Here is a 21,421-nt window from a genome sequence, read left to right on the forward strand (position 1 = left end):
GCCTATTCCTCCAGCGTTCTGCGCAAACGCTCGCTGGCCAGATGACTGGACGTCACCTCCTTCCCATCCTGCTCAGCAGCAGGAAATAGATGGGAGGAGCGGATGGAGCAGTCGGTGCCCGCGCAAAAGTGTCACCAGCGGTCACACGTGCACGCAGTGCACGGCACCGCTACAGTAGCACAGCGCATGCGCGGGACCACGGGCGCCCAGGGGCGGCGTCCTGAGGTTTGAAATTCAGCGTTCGGGGGCGGCGTAAATCGGCAGGAGGACAGCAACGTACATCAGGCAGCCCGCCCCCATGGAAGATTTAAGAAATTTGCATACGAAAAGGTACAAGTTTGTAAAGTATTTATTTTGGAATAAAAGGGGCCACAAAAACTATAGGAAGCTTCCTAGAATGCAGCCCAGGAGCTGCAGAGGGGGGAACTTTTAGGTTTATAGCTAAATTTCTGATGACAGGTTCACTAAAGGGAGCACTGGAGTAACATGCGCCATATTCATTGGGATGTGTACCCGATTAATGTATTTGGTAGTGGCACAGGGCAGTTAAGTTGCACCAGAGATGTACCCCAGGTTCCTAGATTTTGACTTTCATGTTCCCACAAGGTATCCTGGATGGGAGGTTGGTAAGTCCATGATGCTGTTACTTTCCCTATAAGTTATTAGCACAGGTACATTCCTGTACAGCTTTCCTCTTGTACAGCCCCTTCACATTAATGCTGTCTGGTGTTTTTCTCACTTTCTACAGGGTGGGCAATTTATATGGATACACCTAAATAAAATTGAAATGGTTGGTGATATCAAATTCCTGTTTGTGGCTAATTAGTATATGGGAGGGGGGAAACTTTTCAAGATGGGTGGTGACCGGCCATTTTGAATCTATTTTTTCCAATGGGAAGGGGGTCATGTAAAACATCAAACCTATTGAGAATTTCACAAGAAAAACAAGGGTGTGATTGGTTTTAATGTAACTTTATTCGTTCATTAGTTATTTACAATTTTATGACCGCTTATAAAATGTGTCCAAAGTGCTGCCCATTGTGTTGGATTGTCAATGCAACTCTCTGCTCCCACGCTTGACACACTGATATTAACACCGCAGAAGAAATACTAGCACAGGCTTCCAGTATCCATTGTTTCAGATGCTGCACATCTTGTATCTTCACAGCATAGACAATTGCCTTCAGAAGACCCCAAAGATAAAAGTCTAAGGGGGTCAGATTGGGAGACCTTGGTGGCCATTCAACTGGCCCATGATGACCAATCCACTTTTGAGGACATTGTTCATGTAGGAATGCTCAGACCTGATGCCCATAATGTGATGGTGCACCATTACAGGTCCGAGCATTCCTACATGAACAGTGTCCTGGAAAGTGGATTGGTCATCATGGGCCAGTTGAATGGCCACCAAGGTCTCCCGATCTGACCCCCTTAGACTTTTATCTTTGGGGTCTTCTGAAGGCAATTGTCTATGCTGTGAAGATACAAGATGTGCAGCATCTGAAACAATGGATACTGGAAGCCTGTGCTAGTATTTCTTCTGCGGTGTTAATATCAGTGTGTCAAGCGTGGGAGAAGAGAGTTGCATTGACAATCCAACACAATGGGCAGCACTTTGAACACATTTTATAAGTGGTCATAAAATTGTAAATAACTAATGAAGGAATAAAGTTACATTAAAACCAATCACACCATTGTTTTTTTGTGAAATTGTTAATAAGTTTGATGTGTTACATGACCCTCTTCCCATTGGAAAAAATAAAGTTGCATCCAAAATGGCCACCATGATCACCACCCATCTTGAAATGTTTCCCCCCTCCTATATACTAATGAGCCACAAAGTTATCACCAACCATTCCCATTTTATTTTGGTGTATCCATATAAGTGGCCCACCTTTGTATATTGATGCTGTAGTGGCAGATTCCCTTGTAGGTTTTCTAACTGATCCCAATAAATCCTGAGACGTCCTCCACTGACCTATGCGGTCGGTCAGCTTTCTGTTTGGATCCTCATAATACTTGACTATCGTGTATATGTATCACTTATGGGTATTCATGATTTTTTTTTTTTCCAGTTACTGCTGCTAAGGTTATCGACAAATTTGATGAAGGTGGAATTGATGAAGATGATGGAGTTATACTTCGAAACATAAAGAAAAACACCGTTACTTTCCTGTCTGATACAGATAAGAAGTACATAGGGAAAGCTACGTCTCGGAAAGATTTAAAAGCAGATCTTGGAGAGGACTCTTTCTCTGAAGATGCCGGTGAGTTTTAGTTGGTTAGTGTTTGTATTTTGTCAATTATCTCTTTATTTTAATATTAAATCATATTTACACAGTAAAGTAAAAAATGAATATTTTTACATTTAGGTCATCCAATTCTCACAGTATTAATGGTTAGCTCTGGAGAACTACTGTATATACAGAAAAGATGATTAATGAATGCATTGCCATCTGTAGGACCCACTGATCTACCTCTACCTTTCTCCTACATATCTCTACTTACCAGTAACTTTGCAGAATAAGCCTGTGTGTACAGAGGCATATACATTATGGTGCAAAAACACGGGAAACCATTCAGAAACGGTTCCAAGTAGATGTGTTTTGAACAGTGATAGTGTCGACATCTAACAGCCAGTTGGCACAAAACGCCAAAGTGTCAGCGTTAGCTAGTGCTAGGCCTTTTATTGATATGGTACAAAACACAGAGCTGTCGCCTGCTTACCCTTAAGGGTGCTTTACACCCTGCGACATCGCTACCGATATATCGTCGGGGTCACATCGTTAGTGACGCACATCCGGCGCCGGTAGCGACATCGCAGAGTGAGACACCAAGGAGCGACGATCAACCATCGCAAAATCGTTCAAAAACGGTGATCGTTGACACGTCGCTCCTTTCCTTAATATCGCTGCTGCTACAGGTATGATGTTGTTTGTAGGTACTGTGGCATCACACATCGCTGTGTGACACCGCAGGAACGAGGAACATCTCCTTACCTGCGTCTACCGGCAATGCGGAAGGAAGGAGGTGGGCGGGATGTTACGTCCCGCTCATCTCTGCCCCTCCGCTTCTATTGGCCGGCCGCTGTGTGATGCCGCAGTGACGTCGCTATGACGCTGAACGCACCTCCTCCTTGAGGGAGGGATTGTTCGGCGGTCACAGCGATGTCGCTGACAAGGTATGTGCGTGTGACGCTGCCGTAGCGATAATTTTCGCTGCGGCAGCGAGCACCAAATGTTGCACGAACAACGGGGGCGGGTGCTATTGCGCTCGACATCGCTAGCAATAGCTAGCGATGTCGCAGCGTGTAAAGCATCCTTTATACTCAGCGGGTTTCTCCATTTATTTTCCCTTATGCCTAAGTTTATAGCGACACCAAAGAGCCACTAATGGTTCATGTTGGGCAACAAGCCGTACTCCATGTTATACACAGAAGCCGGTATGCACGGCTAATGTGTCGCTTCCATTTTATTGATAGCCACCAGAGTGCCTAAAAAAGTTTCCGCTTTGGAGAGGACATTATGTGTGTACGACCCTGAAGAGCGTGAGAGAACATGGCTTCATCTCTGATAACAGAAAGCCATCTATATCACAGACTACAATGAAGTCCCAGATGTAGGATTGATCTGAGCAGCCCGGTGCCGGGAGAACCCTATCCCTGGTAAATGACGTGCTTCTAAAGAGGTGGAATATTTAGATACGCATGGAACCCCAGTAAATAAGGCTTGGGAGCAAATGTAGGGGGTTAAACATTGAACTCTTGTTTTTACACTTACTGATACTGTTGTTCTGTGGAAAATCTTCGTATACTACGCTAAAATGATCCCTTGTATAGGTTTCTATAAGCTAAAATAGATTTCAGCAGGCCTGTATAGTAGTTACACTATGGACACCGTTTGATGGTTTTTTTTTTTGTCTATTGGTCTCACCTATAGATGGTAAAACAGCTTCAGCCTGCAACGCACAGTCTTTTCAGACTCCGTAATATACATTTTCCTCTTTTTGGAGTCTCTGAGTAACGTGGGCTGAATGTAAGATTTTTGTATATTCAGGCTATTGATAGCTTCATTAGCTCAAATAGTATTGTGCAAACGTTTTAGGCAGGTTTGGAAATATTCTTGCAAAAGTAAGGATACTTTAAAAAAAAAAATAAATAAATAAATAAAAAAAAATAGAAGCTTTAATAGTTTTATTTTTATCAATTAACAAATTGCCACGTGAATATACAAAAGCTGAATGTAATCCGCTTTGTGGTGTGCTCACACTTTGCCTTCAAACAGCATCAGTTCTAAGCACACTTGCACTTAGATTATGAAGGAACTGTGCAGCCAGATTGTTCCAAACACCTTGTAGAGCTAACCGCTAGTGTTGGGCGAGTAGCTAAGCTGTTAGCGAGCACTGTCCGATGTAAGTCAGTGGGAAATACTCGCTAGGTAGCGAGTAACTCAAAAGCCGTACTTTACGCGCGAGTAGTGAATAGTATGGCTTTCAGGTTATTCGCTACTTAGCGAGTATTTCCCATTGATTTACATTGTGCCCACTACTTGTAATGAATATGCGAGTAGCGGACAGTACTTGCTAACTACTCGCTCAACACTACTAATCGCAGATCTGTGAATGTAAGCTTCTGCCAAATCCTTCTGTCTCTACATGTAATCCCAGACAGACTCAATTCTGAGATCAGGGCTCTGTGTGGCCATATCATCACTTCCAGGACTCCTTGTTCTTCTTTACTCTGAATATAATTCTTAATGGCATGGACTGTATATCTGAGGTTGTTGTTCTCCTGCTGCAGAATAAATTTGGAGCCAGTCAGACGCCTCCCTGATGGTATTGCATGATGGAGTTGTCTGCCTGTAATTCTTAGCATTGAGGACACCAATCCAGAATCTTGTGCAAATCCCCAACCCTGTTTCCTGAAATACAGCCCAGATTTCCAAGGAACTTCCACCATGCTTCACTGTTGTCTGAAGAAATTCTTTGTTGTGCTGCTCTCCCACTCAGCCAAATATTTCATACTTTAACTCATTGTCCAGAGCATCTGCTGCCATTTATGTGCTCTTAATTTCCTATATTTTTGTGCATAGTTAAATGGTACAGCCCCTTTTTCCATGTTGAAGGTATATTTTATTGTTTTGTTTTTTTTGTTTTTTTCCATGAAGCCTAATTGTAGCCAAACTTCTACAAACAGGGTCTCGCTGGTTGCTTCCGGTTCTGAGCTGATGCCCCTGCTGGACAACATAAAAGAAAAAAGTTTAGGTCTCCAAAAAAATGACACAAGCACTATTGTTTAAAAAATTTTTTTTAATTTTTTTTTTTTAAAGGGAGCTGATCATCTTGGAAAATGCTATTTACCTGCAGATCTAGAGTTAATTTTCAGGTAAATAGCATTACAATACTGCCCGCCCACCTTACTGATAGTGTTGCCACCAGAATAAGATGATGTCCTTCTGGGAGCTGCAGATGTGTGATTACAGCACCGTTCACTGCGAGTGGTGACTGTACTTGCGAGCCGGCGGCTACTGGAAGAAAATGAGTTCATTTTCACCCAATAGTTGTGCTTTCAGTAAAGGATCCTGACAGGGGGTGTAACACTCTTTTGTTTAGAGATTAAAGGGAATTTATCATCTGGTTTCTGCTATTTAATCTGAGAGCAGCATAATATGAGGGCAGAGAGCCTGAATCCAGTGATGTCACTTATTGGGCTGTGTGCTCTTAATTTCAATACAATCAGTGTTTTAACAGCAAGATTATTAAAGAGATTACTTCCTGACTAGGTGTTGCATGCAGCCAATCAGACTAATCTCTGTAACCCCGCCCCCCCATTGATTAGCAGCTCACTGACAAGTTACACTGTACACGGGAAGCTGCCGGTCAGGGGTGTGGGCGGGGTTATACACAGCTCAGAAGTCTTGGTTCTTCTACATCGGACAACACAGGGATTCTATCAAAACGGCACTTAGCCGTCCAGTAAGCGATACGTCGCTGGCTCTCTGCTTCTACATTATTCTGCTATCAGATACCATAGCAAAAAATATCTTAAGTTTGATATCCCTGTGATGAGATGAAAAAAAAATAGCGCAATATTGTACCTTCACAAGGCTATATGAACAGAAATCTGAACAAGTTATGGCGCTTGAGAAAGCAAGAGGCAAAAGCTAAAATGAGAAATGGCCCGGTCTTGAAAGAGTAGAGCTAGGTGTGTTAGTAACGTGGCTACAGAGAACATGTCACCTATGCTGTGTAGTGACACCGGGGAGTGACACGTTGTCTGTAAGCTGTGGGTGCAGATCTGTGTATGCGATTTACTATACAATGAGCAGAGATTTGCTGGAGCATGGTCAGTAATAGACAGGTCCCCACATGCTGTGATCTGTGCCACGGTTACTGCTAGTGACGGAGGGGAGCGGAGAGGGGTACCCGAGGTGTTATGTACTATATAGACAGGTGTTATTTTATGGACCTCGTTATTTCCATCATAAACTGGCTACATTGCTACAATTTTTGAAAATGGGTATATAATATAGTACACCATGGGGTTGTGTTTTTTTTTTTTTTGTTTTAAATCAGATTTCTATTAATGAGACAAATTAAATGTCAAATGTTTTTGTATTGATTTAGATGAAGATTTATCACATGAGATTGAATATGATGAAAACCTATTAAGAAGTGAGAAAGATGATGTGACCAATGAAGATGAGGACAATGATGATGATGATGATGATAACGACGACAATGATGATGATGATGATGATGAAGAAGAACAGGATGATGATGGTGGTATTTTCAGCACAAGGAAGGATTCTGATGAAGGCCAGAATGACATTGAAGGGTCGGAATTTCAAGATGATACTGTACAGACATTCTCCAAAGAGAAGGTGTCAGCAGATGTTGCCAAAGGACAAGCTATTAAAAACCAAATAGGTTAGCCATCATTTTATAATATTGCTTCAATTCATACATGTTGTAGCTTTTGTGAGGGAGCACGTACCGTGATAACTGGTCAGTGCAGAGGTGAGACACAAGCTGAGCTGTTTGTTGCCTGCTGCGATCAGATCATTGATGTGAAACTGCAAATGCCAGGAAAAGGAGGGGCGCACTGCCAAAAATAATGGGTAACGGGTGCTCACCCGTGCAGTAATGAAGCCGCAATCATAGGAAGGAGAAAGTATTGCACATGAATGGGAAGCACACCCAAGTCAATATATAAGAAGTAAGCCTTTATTGTAGCAAAAGTTAAAAACCTTAAAGCTAAGACACACACCCAAAGATGGACCGAAATAAAACACCCCCCCCCCACACACAAAGCACTGTACAATGACTGCCCACAAACACAGCAATATAATTAAATCGTGTCACATCAATATATACTGCAAATGCCAGTCTAATGATGCAAATGGCAGAGGATGATCTTCTGCCACTAGCATCACCAGCGCAGCATTTGCAGTTTCACATCACTGGACTGTTAGCAGTATGCAACTAATAGCTCAGCTTGTATCTCAGCTCTGCAGTATTACGTTTTACAAACTCCGTTGGGGAGAACTACAGGGGAGTTGAGCTCTGTTGGAAACCAGCAGAACAGTTATATAAAAGTCATTCAGCTATACCATTGTGAATGGCAGAAGGTAAAATCTGCCAGGCATAATATACTATATGGGAGCAGACTGCATTATAAAGGTAGAATTCTCTCAATGTCAGTTGTGGAGGCAGAACAGTGCTATGCTGGCAGGAAGCCAGCTGGGAGACAGTGCACTGCACATGATCAACCAGGAGCACTGGAACTATGGCCGGACAATTCCAGTGGCAGGCTGGAAGGTAAAATGGAGCTTGGAAGTGGCAAACTTTGGGGGTAAATTTAAAAGATGAATTACACTGCTACAAATAAATAAATTGTCTAGATTATTTAAATGAGCATATTGTGATTTTGGGAATAAAACTTGAAGGTTTAGGCTGCTTTCACACTTGTGTTGTGCGGCATCTGTCACAATCAGTTGTGTGACTGATGCAATGGTTGTGTCGCAGATAGTGGCACAACTGATGTGACTGATGCTGCAATAAAACGATCCATTGTTTGTTTTTGTTTTTTCTTACTGTTTTACAGGCAGCTGCCTTCTGTGAACGGTCAGCTGATCGCCCGGCGACCGCCTTTTGTGAACGGTCAGCTGATCGCCCGGCAGCTGCCTTTTGTGAACGGTCAGCTGATCGCCCGGCAGCTGCCTTTTGTGAACGGTCAGCTGATCGCCCGGCAGCTGCCTTTTGTGAGTGATCAGCTGATTGTTCATAAAAGCCGATCAGCTGATGGTTCCGGCCGCTGGAACTGAATTTACAGTAGGTCATGGTTTTTTACTGTGCGCATGCTTACAGTACAAAATCGATCGCTGCACACAAAAAACGTTTGTGCATTCCTACCGCCTGACGGTCAGTCAGTAAACGACTAATCCGTCACGCGGCGGATGCAAGGCAGGGCCATCAGTCACAATCCAGCGCTAATAGAAGTCTATTGGGAAAAAACGGATTCCTGCAAAATATTTTGCAGGATACTGTAATTCCTCAAGGTGACGGATTGTGACTGATGGAAAACAACGGAAGTGTGAAAGCAGCCTTAGCAGTTGCTTGGGTGTAGCTTTAGATGACCAGTTAATGTGCAGTCAGAACAGCCCCTCAGGTTGCTTTATTAGTACCAATAAACAGGCAATGACAGGTTTGGCTATGTACAAGACAATAGCCGGATTTTTAATAGCCCGTTTTGAAAGCCTAACCACATTTCAAAGCTCACAGAACGATAATTCATACCAACATTTTGTGATCATAGAACATGATGATCTTACAGCAGCACAGAATATGAGCTGCCAAGAATGATTCTTTTTAAAGGGAATTTGTCACCAGGTTTTTGCTCCCTCATCTGAGAGCAGCATAATGTAGAGACAGAGACCCTGATTCCAACAATGTGTCACTTATGAAGCTGTTTGCTGTCATTTTGATAAAATCAATGTTTCCTCTGCTGCAGATCTAGCAGTTATACAGAGCTCATGAATATGGTGGGCTACCTGCAGCACGCCGAGTAGTCCTCTAATGATAATCAGTTGCTGAGTAATCAGTGATTTTATCAAAATTACACTAAGCAGTCCAGTAAGTGACACATCACTGGAATCTGGGTTTCTGTTTCTACGTTATGCTGCTCTCAGATTAGGTGGCAAACACCTGGCGACAGATTCCCTTTAAGCCTGCTGTAAACTAATCTCCCCCAATGAAGAAGCATTTTTGTCAGGCTGATAAGAACATTTGTTCTCGACCTGTATAAATGAGCCCTCTAGGCTACTTCCAGAGGTGACCTTTAATTTCCAACTAAGGCAAATCTATCATAAGAGTATGCACACAACATCTTTTTCAGGTGCAGTCTGCCTGAAAAAGCGCATTAATAACCGCAACTAAAAATGAACATTGCTGATCACAGGGTCAGTCTGTTACTTTTTAGTGACTACAGGGTTCGGAAACGTGAAGCAGTGATTTCCTGACGAGGTTCCGCTGCCGGGACAAAGACATTGTCTGTGTGTTACATTGTGAAAGGTGAAATCCATAGTCAAGAGCCTTTTCCGCACAAGAATGAACATTTAAGTATTGAAGGTTATTAAGACTTGGAGTTTTTCGGTTGTTACAGCCGCTATGACCTTGTATTAAATGGCTGATGTCCAGAAACTGGGCATTTTGCCATATGTCTCCACAAGTTTGTGTTACCTTTTCCTTCAAGTAGAATGAAGTGTCTCCTTAATTTGTATTGTTAAAATGGAGCTGATGTATTCTCCTCCTAAAGTAGCCTCCGTGTGATGAACGCTGCACTGGCTAAGCTGTCTTACATTCTGCTACATAATATTGTGGAAGGTAAAGGTTTTGGTAAGGATCAAGATAATAGATGAAAATGTGAGTTACTCAAAAGGTAATCCTTTTTATTAGTTCGTTTGAAGGTGTCTTTGGGAGGTAATTGTTTTAAAGAATGAAATCATTAATTTTCTGCAGCCAACACATCCCGGCAGGTTTGACAAGTAATCCTGCTGGCTCACCATACATAATGCACCGCCCCATGGTTCAGACGCACTCTCTTTAATTATGTGAATTCTAATTTTGGCTAGTGCCCAGATGTGACTGTCTTTTGAAGCTGTAGGAGATCACATGAACCCACCACCACCATCTCTTTCCCCTTTTGAGGATGAATGTCATCATAAGTCCTGAAATAATTAAAATGTAACATATTTTATCAGGCGAGGACACAGACAAACGAGGGTCCTCGTACAAGAGCAATGTATGGGCTCGTCATAATGCACAATTCCACCTGCTTTATAGGCAAGAGTGGGGCCCCTTACCTATTAGGCTTCTGTACGGTGACACCAACAATCTTATCTCCGCCTCTATTTTATACAGTAATGTATCATAAAGGCACACAGACTTTGCTTTTAGTGTGCAAGGAGCAAACCTGTTGTTCTTGCATTCAGAAATTTGCAAGATTACAAATTAAAGGGATTTCTTTGACTTTCATTTTGCAATGGGGCTAAAAACTTACCAGCAGGTAGTTGCTAACTACCTGACTGTTCTGCCCTATGACAATCCATGCTGGCTCAGAGCAGCTGGTTCACCTTTGGTTGCTCTGCTGATAGGCAGTGTGGATCCAGCTGTCAATCAACATGATATCCTCATTGACACCAGATCGACAAAGCAGATCACGAGAAGAAGTTGCTAAGTCGACATGATGTCCCATAAATCCTACAAATTGCCAGCAGGAGGGTCTGACCCGGAACAATTTGTTGCAGGGCAGAATAGGTAGGTAGATGGCAATTACTTCCTGGTAACGTCTTGGCCCCATTGCAAAAAAATGTCCCTGATTATTGCTCTAACCATTATCATATCATGTAGATGGATACCGCTTTATTTTAGGAATTGTGAGTCAGCAGAGTATGATACCAAACTAAGATAACCAATAATAAAACTGTGCATAAATATACCCTTGGAAAATAAGTGTTTGCATATAAATCAAGAATAAGTCACTAAACACATAATCTATAATCTTTTAATAATATAAAAGAAAACCTCTATTAGAATGTGACACGCAGCAGGGGGGGCTGTACATGCCGGGCGAAGAAACCGACGTTCCAATGACCCAAAGTTCCATTTGCATAATCGATAAACCTGTGCTAACATGCCTGCATGGCCCATTCCTTGGATGTTTTGGCTGTTATATTTGATCATCAAGTCTGTCATGACTGCATTATTGCGGCGTGGCACATGTGGCACTATTGTGGCCTATGGAAACGCACATCGACTCAATTCGCACCAACTCTTAGGCATTTCTCAAACTAGTGACCTAGACAATATTGTATCTCTATTCAGTAAAGCCATTTTGCCAGAATTCTAGCTTAAATCACTGAAAATGTTCATTATTTTGCATTACTTGGCGTTGCTCACAATTTTTGTATCTTTTGGTGTTTTCACACCAGTTCCGCCAAGATTCACCACAATGAGTAGAGCTGGGGCTGGATGGGTCCCTGACACCGCGGTTCATCTAAGTCACGATGAGCTGGAGCATTCCTTACACCAGAATATTACTCTCAATGTCCTGACTTTTCAGAGGCGCCAGATTCATTAAGAGGTGCGCACTGATTAATGAATTGGAGCCTTTGACATAGCAATTCTTTCAGCATGTTTCACACATTTAAATTATTGAAAAAAAAATGTCTGCCAACCCTCTAATATTTGTAGCAGATTTCTTCTTTTGCAAAAAACAAACGTGTACATTAGGGTGACCGGATCTCATAGGGGGGGGGAATGTTGGAATCTTGTTCGTCTGGACCCCACAAAACGATTCCCCTTTCCAGATATTGAGAGAGACAAAATTTGAGCTCGATCAAACGACGTTAACCCATGCCGCTCGTTGCTCAAAGTTTGAAAAAAATCCACATTTTTGGCCAAAAAGCTGACATATGAAGCCATAACTCCAGAACGGTAAATAATAAAAACACGCTTAGGCTATGTGCGCACGTGTGCGTAATTCATGCAGTTACGCTGCGCTTTGTAGCGCAGCGTAACTGCATGCGTCCTGCGTCCCCTGCACAGTCTATGGAGATTGTGCAGGGGCCGTGCGCACGTGGCATATTAGAGCGCAGCGCTTCAGCTGCTGCCCGAATCGCTGCGTTCTAAGAAGGGACATGTCACTTCTTCCGTGCGCTTTGCCGGCAGCTCCTGCTCTGTCTATGGCAGTAGCTGCAGGCAGAGCGCACGTTCTCGCCAGCACCATGCGCTTCAGAACGGAGCTTTTCAGCTGCGCTCTGAAGCGCACCTTTTAGGTGCAGTGCAGAGCGCACACGTGCGCACATAGCCTTAATATCTCAAAAGAAAGCTAATGTTGTTCTTCAAAATTTATATGTTACACACAGGGTGCATGTAATTTCTATTTTAGGGATCGTATTTGTTGGATCACTAGACGGCAATGTTGTGGGTTTTAGAACTCCAGGAGCCATTCATCACGCTAGGTGGATGGGAAAGGCTATTTACTGCTTAAAAATGTTCATTTTTCGTCAATTTAAAGGGACTGTATCGCGTTTTTTTAATTTTTTATTAAAATAAGGGATTCTGAAATGAAGTATTTCTAATTCAAAATGAAATTCGTAGCTTACTTAGTTTTTATGTAATTCTAATTTTACTGTATGCACTGGGGGCCATGTTGGATTTGCTGTGTCTGTAACGACATTTCCACACTCCTTTATGGCAGCCCCTGTCCATAGAGAATAGTGGTCGCCATCCGACCCTATGTGTAGCGTTACAGTGGGTGTGTGCTGTGATCTGTACGCGCCCCCTGGGCTGTCCATATCACAGCAAAGGGCAGATTTCAGCGCCATTTTTGTGGAGATTCAATCCATGCTCTTTGCGCCACTTTACACCTGTCAACCGCCGGGATGTAAGTCCGGTACGCCTCCCCTCCCCCCGTTACCGATCACACAACCCTCCCTCCCTCCGTTCTCACCAGCCCCCGCCCCCTGCCATTACCGTATGTTATGAAATCACGTCCCTCCGCTGTCCCCAGCCCCGTTCCGGCGTCCGCCGGTGTGTGTGTCCTCCCTGTGCTCTCAGCAACCCCCTGCCGTTACCGTATTATTAAATCACGTCCCTCCGCTGTCCCCAGCCCCGTTCTGGCGGCCGCCCGTGTGTGTGTCCTCCCTGTGCTCTCAGCAACCCCCTGCCGTTACCGTGTTATTAAATCACGACCCTCCGCTGTCCCCAGCCCCGTTCTGGCGGCCGCCGGTGTGTGTGCCCTCCCTGTGCCATCAGCAGCCCCCTCCCGTTACCGTGTTATTAAATCACGTCCCTCCGCTGTCCCCAGCCCCGTTCTGGCGGCCGCCGGTGTGTGTGTCCTCCCTGTGCTCTCAGCAGCCCCCTGCCGTTACCGTCTGTAATGAAACCCCCTCCCTCCCCCAGCTGTCCTCAGCCCCGTCCACGTTCGTGTGTGTGTGTGTGTGTGTGTGTGTCAACCCTTCCACTTGCTACCCTGTGTGTACTGGTGATACTGTCTGCATGGTTGTTTATCTAATCCTCCCCTGTGTGATACTGTGTGCTGAGCTGTGTATCTAATCCTCCCCTGTGTGATACTGTGTGCTGAGCTGTGTATCTAATACTATCCTGTGTGATACTGTGTGCTGAGCTGTGTATCTAATCCTCCCCTGTGTGATACTGTGTGCTGAGCTGTGTATCTAATACTATCCTGTGTGATACTGTCTGCTGAGCTGTGTATCTAATCCTCCCCTGTGTGATACTGTGTGCTGAGCTGTGTATCTAATCCTCCCCTGTGTGATACTGTGTGCTGAGCTGTGCATCTAATCCTCTGCTGTGATACTGTCTGCTGAGCCGTGTATCTAATCCTCATGTGTGATACTGTGTGCTGAGTTGTGTATTTCTCTCCTGTGTGATACTGTCTGCACAGCTGTGTATCTAATCCTACCCTTATCCATCATATAGTGCCAACTACTGAGCCACCGTAAAGTGCCAACTACTGAGCCACCGTACAGTGCCAACTACTGAGCCACCGTACAGTGCCAACTACTGAGCCACCGTACAGTGCCAACTACTGAGCCACCGTACAGTGCCAACTACTGAGCCACCGTACAGTGCCAACTACTGAGCCACCGTACAGTGCCAACTACTGAGCCACCGTACAGTGCCAACTACTGAGCCACCGTACAGTGCCAACTACTGAGCCACCGTACAGTGCCAACTACTGAGCCACCGTACAGTGCCAACTACTGAGCCACCGTACAGTGCCAACTACTGAGCCACCGTACAGTGCCAACTACTGAGCCACCGTACAGTGCCAACTACTGAGCCACCGTACAGTGCCAACTACTGAGCCACCGTACAGTGCCAACTACTGAGCCACCGTACAGTGCCAACTACTGAGCCACCGTACAGTGCCAACTACTGAGCCACCGTACAGTGCCAACTACTGAGCCACCGTACAGTGCCAACTACTGAGCCACCGTACAGTGCCAACTACTGAGCCACCGTACAGTGCCAACTACTGAGCCACCGTACAGTGCCAACTACTGAGCCACCGTACAGTGCCAACTACTGAGCCACCGTACAGTGCCAACTACTGAGCCACCGTACAGTGCCAACTACTGAGCCACCGTACAGTGCCAACTACTGAGCCACCGTACAGTGCCAACTACTGAGCCACCGTACAGTGCCAACTACTGAGCCACCGTACAGTGCCAACTACTGAGCCACCGTACAGTGCCAACTACTGAGCCACCGTACAGTGCCAACTACTGAGCCACCGTACAGTGCCAACTACTGAGCCACCGTACAGTGCCAACTACTGAGCCACCGTACAGTGCCAACTACTGAGCCACCGTACAGTGCCAACTACTGAGCCACCGTACAGTGCCAACTACTGAGCCACCGTACAGTGCCAACTACTGAGCCACCGTACAGTGCCAACTACTGAGCCACCGTACAGTGCCAACTACTGAGCCACCGTACAGTGCCAACTACTGAGCCACCGTACAGTGCCAACTACTGAGCCACCGTACAGTGCCAACTACTGAGCCACCGTACAGTGCCAACTACTGAGCCACCGTACAGTGCCAACTACTGAGCCACCGTAAAGTGCCAACTACTGAGCCACCGTACTGTACCAAATACAGAGCCACCGTACAGTGCCAACTACTGAGCCACTGTACAGTGCCATCTACAGAGCCACCGTAAAGTGCCAACTACTGTACCAAGAGTATTTTTTGTCTCACTGTTTTTTTATGCGGTTTTATCATTGAACAATGTCATTGAAGTTGGTTTAAAAAATTAAAAAAAGAAACAAGGTCTGATGTCATTTTCTTCTTCAATATTCTTCATTCTCCACTAGTGTATGCAGGAGAGCAGACAGCTGCAGGGAGAGCAGACAGCTGCAGAACTACAAGGCTCAGCATGCTCCATCCAGGACTGTATGCTGGAGGGAGAGGCAGGGGGAGCACAACTACAAGGCTCAGCATATTACATCTAATAGTGTATGCAGGAAAGCAGACAGCAGCTGCAGAACAACAAGGCTCAGCATCCTACATCCACTAGTGTATGCAGGAGAGCAGACAGCAGCTGCAGAACAAAGGCTCAGCATCCTACATCCAATAGTGTATGCAGGAGAGCAGACAGCAGCTGCATAATTACAAGGCTCACCATGATCCATCCAGGACTTTATACAGGATTTTTTATCAGCCCAAAAAAATGACGTGGGCTTCGCCATATTTTTGTATGCTAGCTAGGTACAGCAGGCAGGTACGGGCTGCCCCCAACTCCCAGCTGCCTATTTGTACCCGGTTGTGAACCAACAATATAGCGAAGCCCTTTTTTTTTTTTAATTATTTCATGACTTTCATGAAATAATTAAAATAAAAAAAAAACTTGGGCTTCGCCCAATTTTTAAGGCCAGCCAGGTACAGCTAGGCAGCTGGGGATTGGAATATGCAGTGTAGAGTTCCCAAGATTTCTGGGCACCCATGCTGCGTATTGCAGTCCGCAGCCACACCAGAAAATGGCACTTTCATAGAAGAGCCATCTTCTGGCGCTGTATCCAACTCTGCCAGCTGCCCTGGTGACGGTTGGCTCGCTGGGTAATAATGGGGTTAGGGCTAGCTTTATATTATCAGCTGGCCCTAAGCCCGAAAATTCATGGTGTCACGCCAATATTAGACATGGCCATGAATTTCTAGTAAACATAAAAAAAAAACCACAACACAGAAAAATTGTTTTATTAGAAATAAAACACAACACAATTAGTGACTCCATCTTTATTGAAATAAAGACCCCCCTCCGCAGTAATCCTGGGTCAAGGGTCCCGCGCCGTCCAATCCGGATCCAATATCATCTGATCGGTTTGCTGGAAGGCAAAGCGATCAGATGATGTGTCAGGATCAAGTGCCTGAATCACATCACACATCAGCTGATTGTATAAATGCCGTTTATACAATCAGCTGATGAATCTGTGAAGAAAAAAAAAACCTAAACACGTCCCTGCTGACTCCTGTCCGACCGCTGCAGGAGCTGCCGGTGATCAGCTGAAGAAGTCTCCGGACGCATCAGATGACTTGCGATCAGCTGATGGGTCAGGTGACCACATCAGGTGATCCACCGCCAGGTCCTGCCGCCATCATACGTGCCTGAGAGCACACAGCCGGTGCAGCGTTACGGGATGAGGAGCTGGGAGCGGGCATGGCATTGGGAGTCTGCAGACATGTGAGTATGTTTTTTTTTCTTTCTATTGTTTACTTTCGTTTTCACAGCTACTTCCATCTCACGCGCGGGAGCGGGCCTGCCGCCGCATGGGAGATTGAACGAGCCGTGTGGCGGTACCAGGAGGATTCCATTACCGCACTGTGTATATTATATATAATAAACAGTCAGTGTATATGTGTGTGTGTGTGTGTGTGTGTGTGTATATATATGTATGTGTGGGCTGATAAGAGTCAGTGTATATAGTGTATGTGTAACAGTCAGTGTATATATGTGGAATAGTACGTGTGTATATACTTACTAATGGTTGAGTCATCTCCACGTTCCTGTGAACGCTGATCTTCAGGGACCTGCTGCAGTAAGGCTGCTCCTTCTCCAGGGCACCGTACGATGCTGCTGCTCCTGTCTGACTAAAATGTGTTTCCACTTTACTTCCGGGTGGAGCTGTACAATTCATATACAGTCACCCATAAAATGGCGACATATTACTATGAAATACACCTCCTCCCCTTTTGGGTGCAATGTAACACCCAAAAGGGGAGGAGAATAGGCATGTCATCTAGTGACTGCCCAAATATGCAGCTATCGTAATTCTACTAAGGATTACTATAGCTTTTGGATGTGTACACAGGAAGATGCTCCCCCTACTGGCAATTATAAGTATTTTTAATAAAAAAAATTTTTTTACATATTTAAAAGTTGAAATACATTAAGAAAATAGTTGTTACACAATTCTAATAATATTGTTTGCAGATTTGGCCTACAAAAAAAAAAAAATAGACGATACAGTCCCTTTAAGATGTCTAAAGAAGAAGAAAGTTCTGTGCGTGCCATTTCTGTTTTCCTAGTTAAAATTTATTGTAAAGCTTGGTTCAATGTTCCAAAAGCTCATCTTGCGCCAAAGCAAGATTTAGGTATTTTGCATAGTCTGTTAGACTATAAAGAATGTGACAACGACATTGCAGAAATAGCCCTGACCACATTTTCGAACCATTTGTGGTATTTGAATGCAGAGTTGGTGGGATTATCGTTTTTTGATCCCACCATTACAGACGATGAAAAGTTGTTAATGGCTAATAAATTGCTCAGTAGCACAGATGAACCATCAGAGCACGCTAGGGTTGTAAATCCAAAAGTTAGGAAAGAAAAATTAAAAGAGGTAGTTGATGGAGGATTGGTAAATTTACTTACCAAAGAAACATTTACATTCTTTCACCGATTTAATATAAAAACAGATTTCCTAAGACAAAATCCAAACACCTGGCCTCAAAATAATGACTTCCAAGAAGGATTGAAAATCGTCAAAACATTAAAAGTAGTTAATGATATGGCTGAGTGTGGTGTTAAATTAATAACCGACTTTAACGACCTTCTGACAAAAGATGAAGAACAAGAGCAATATGTCCTGCAAGTTGTAAGCAAATGCCGAGCATTATATTCTGTAGTAAAGTATAGAAGCACGGTCTGATAGAGCGCTAAGGAGGCCACAGTATTAGATTAATTTTTTTTAGAATTTATTGTTTTCTATCAGCCACAACGCGTTTCGATATACACAATATCTTCATCAGGTGGATGTAAAAAACGGAATGTGGAGAGTACTATTTAAAGGGACAGGTGCGATTCCATTGGTCAGCACCAAATTAATTGAAATGTTAACCCTTAATGTATCACAACCAACCCTTCAACAATAATATAAAAGCTAATAAAAGATATTTAAAAAGGATTTTTCAAAAAGACTCTTTGCCATAAAAACATTATTTAAAAACACATGTGATAATATAATCATATAAATCATATATTAACTCCTAAAACTTAATACATAAAAGCATGAGAACTTTTCAAAAAAATGATCTGAGTATGCCTGCACTACTAACATGTAATAATATTGTTATAATGTATGTCAGTGTGGGTAGATCAAGAATTTAATTTTATAAATTAGGGAATGGATATTCTTATTTTTAAAATTGCGTTAAATGTCTATTTAATCTCAACCACTGGGTGCATATGCCAGCACAATAGGTGTTGTGAATCACTTTTCCAGCACAATAGGTGCTGTGAACTGCTTTTCCAGAACTGACAGAAATAGCTATTGAATCTCAAAACTGGGTGCATATCCAGCACAATGGGTGCTGTGAATCATTTTTCCAGAATCCGAGCAGTGGAGTCATACATGTGCCAGCACAATGAAGGTTCCGATTGCATTATTAAATGTCTATTGAATCTCAACCACTGGGTGCATATGCCAGCACAATAGGTGCTGTGAATCACTTTTCCAGCACAATAGGTGCTGTGAACCGCTTTTCCAGATCTGACAAAAATGTCTATTAAATCTCAACCACTGGGTGCATATGCCAGCACAATAGGTGCTGTGAATCACTTTTACAGAATCCGAACACTAGAATCATGCATATGCCAGCACAATAAAGGTTCCGATTCAATTGTTAAATGCTTATTGAGTCTCAACCCCTGGGTGCATATGCCAGCACAATGGGTGCTGTGAATCCCTTTTCCAGAATTGACAGAAATATCTATTGATCCTAAACCACTGGGTGCATATGTCAGCACAATGGGTGCTGTGAATCATTTTTCCAGCACAATAGGTGCTGTGAATCCCTTTTTTTTCTCTTTCTCCCAAACCCGAGCAACAGAATTCATTAAATCAATTCAATGTTTGGCTACATTCTCAATAGTCATATTAAGACCCTCAGGGTGTAAGGTACCCAATCTGAATATCCAGTAACTCTCTCTTTTAATAAGTCTCTCGAACCGATCGGATCCGGAGTTATCTATGTGATCAATAATTAATAATCTCAATTGTTTGGGATCCTTCTGATGTGCAATTTGAAAATGTCGAGATAGACTGTGTTGTTGGAAGCCGTTTTTGATATTGGACCTATGTTTATTCAACCTGGCGTGCATAGTTTGTACTGTACGGCCCACATACTGTAGACCGCACGTGCACTCAAGCAGGTAAATAACATAGGTGCTCTGACAGTTTAGGTGAAATTGAATGGGGAAAAGAGCATTTGTGGTCCGGGATGTAAAGCAAGTGATCTTATCACCAATAACCTCGCAGCATTTACACCTAGAGGTGTTGCAGCGATAGTTTCTGTTGTTACTGGAAACAATGGTGGTTTTAGGAGAATCTTTAAGATTAAGATTACTTGGCACTACTAGATTCTTCAAGTTTATATTCCTCCGGTAGATGATGGAGGGCTTAGGGGGGATCTGATCTCGAAGTAGCGGGTCACCCTGTAATATAAACCAGTATTTCTCTAGAAGTTTGTGAATTTGGATCCTGGATTTGCAAAAAGTGGTTACTAAACTCCATTTTCGTGGATTCAATTTATCTTCACTCTTTGTAATACTATGCTGTTTCTCTTGGATCTTTCGGATACAAAGGTCCTGAGTGAGTTGCTTAGTCTTACTAAAGGCATCCTCCAGAAGTTTAGATGTATAGCCTTTTTGTCTGAACCTTTTTCTCAGGAGATTGGATTCCTGCAGGAAATCACCATCACCGGTGCAGTTTTTTCTGACCCTCCAGTATTGCCCGTATGGAATATTGGTTATCCAGCTAGGGAGGTGTCCACTGTCCAACCTCAAGTAGCTGTTGACATCTACTTGTTTGAAATGTGTCGAGGTGGACACCCCCCATTTTCATCTAACCTCACCATCAGGTCCAAGAACTGGAGGGCACTGGAAGAAACCACAGCGGTAAAGGTGAGACCCCAGGAATTGACATTGAGTTGAGAAATGAAGTGATTGGCTTGTAATAGAGATCCCCTCCAAATGAGGAGCAGGTCATCTATGAAGCGCCGGTAGTAAACCAAGTGGCTGATAGAAAACAATAAATTCTAAAAAAAAATAATCTAATACTGTGGCCTCCTTAGCGCTCTATCAGACCGTGCTTCTCTACTTTACTGCTGATCTTCCCCCCTGTGGGTTCACGGCAAGAGCTGCTTGATACGGAGGTCAGATTACCAGAGACGCCCAGTGATCTGTCATGTGACCAGCTCTTGAGGAATTTGCAATGCGATTGCTAAATATCTCCTTTTTCCTAATATTCATGGCAAGTATGCAATTCATTATTCACATGTTCAAATTAGCAAGTAGCATTTTTCATTGTATATTCCAATATTTTTCCATATGCTTGAGGCATTATACCATTATCTAAGGTTGATGTGCAGCCTTATCCGTATATAGTATGTATTTTTTGGCTTGCACTCAGAATATATATATTAGTGCTCACTTCTGTTATCCTATTCAGTTATATGTAGTTTTTTTCTGAATGTGAACACAGCTCCGCCCCTTTCGGCCATGTTTTTTCCATCTCCTATATAAGAAAGTCCTTAGTTACCCCTCTCCACCCACAGCAGTTTTTAATTGCAATGAGATGACACACAGTTAGGGTCACAGAGCTAGGGACCCCAATATAGAGATATACCTTGACGAGGTCTTGGGGCTCAGTTACATTGATCAATGCGATTGCTAAATATCTCCTTTTTCCTAATATTCATGGCAGGTATGCAATTCATTATTCACATGTTCAAATTAGCAAGTAGCATTTTTCATTGTATATTCCAATATTTTTCCATATGCTTGAGGCATTATACCATTATCTAAGTTTGATGTGCAGCCTTATTCTTGTATAGTATGT

General features: G+C 43.5%; 1 protein-coding gene across 1 annotated transcript in view; it reads left to right on the forward strand.

The window, feature by feature from the left end:
- The window catches only part of AATF (apoptosis antagonizing transcription factor), a 182,652-nt gene that overhangs the window by 18,096 nt on the left and 143,135 nt on the right, over positions 1-21,421 (forward strand). The window contains exons 2-3 of the mRNA XM_075335852.1: positions 2,076-2,267; positions 6,625-6,927. Coding sequence (XP_075191967.1) covers positions 2,076-2,267; positions 6,625-6,927 — 495 coding nt within the window. The remainder of the gene's footprint in view (positions 1-2,075; positions 2,268-6,624; positions 6,928-21,421) is intronic.

This window comes from Anomaloglossus baeobatrachus, chromosome 2, assembly GCF_048569485.1.
Source record: "Anomaloglossus baeobatrachus isolate aAnoBae1 chromosome 2, aAnoBae1.hap1, whole genome shotgun sequence".
NCBI classification, from domain to species: domain Eukaryota; kingdom Metazoa; phylum Chordata; class Amphibia; order Anura; family Aromobatidae; genus Anomaloglossus; species Anomaloglossus baeobatrachus.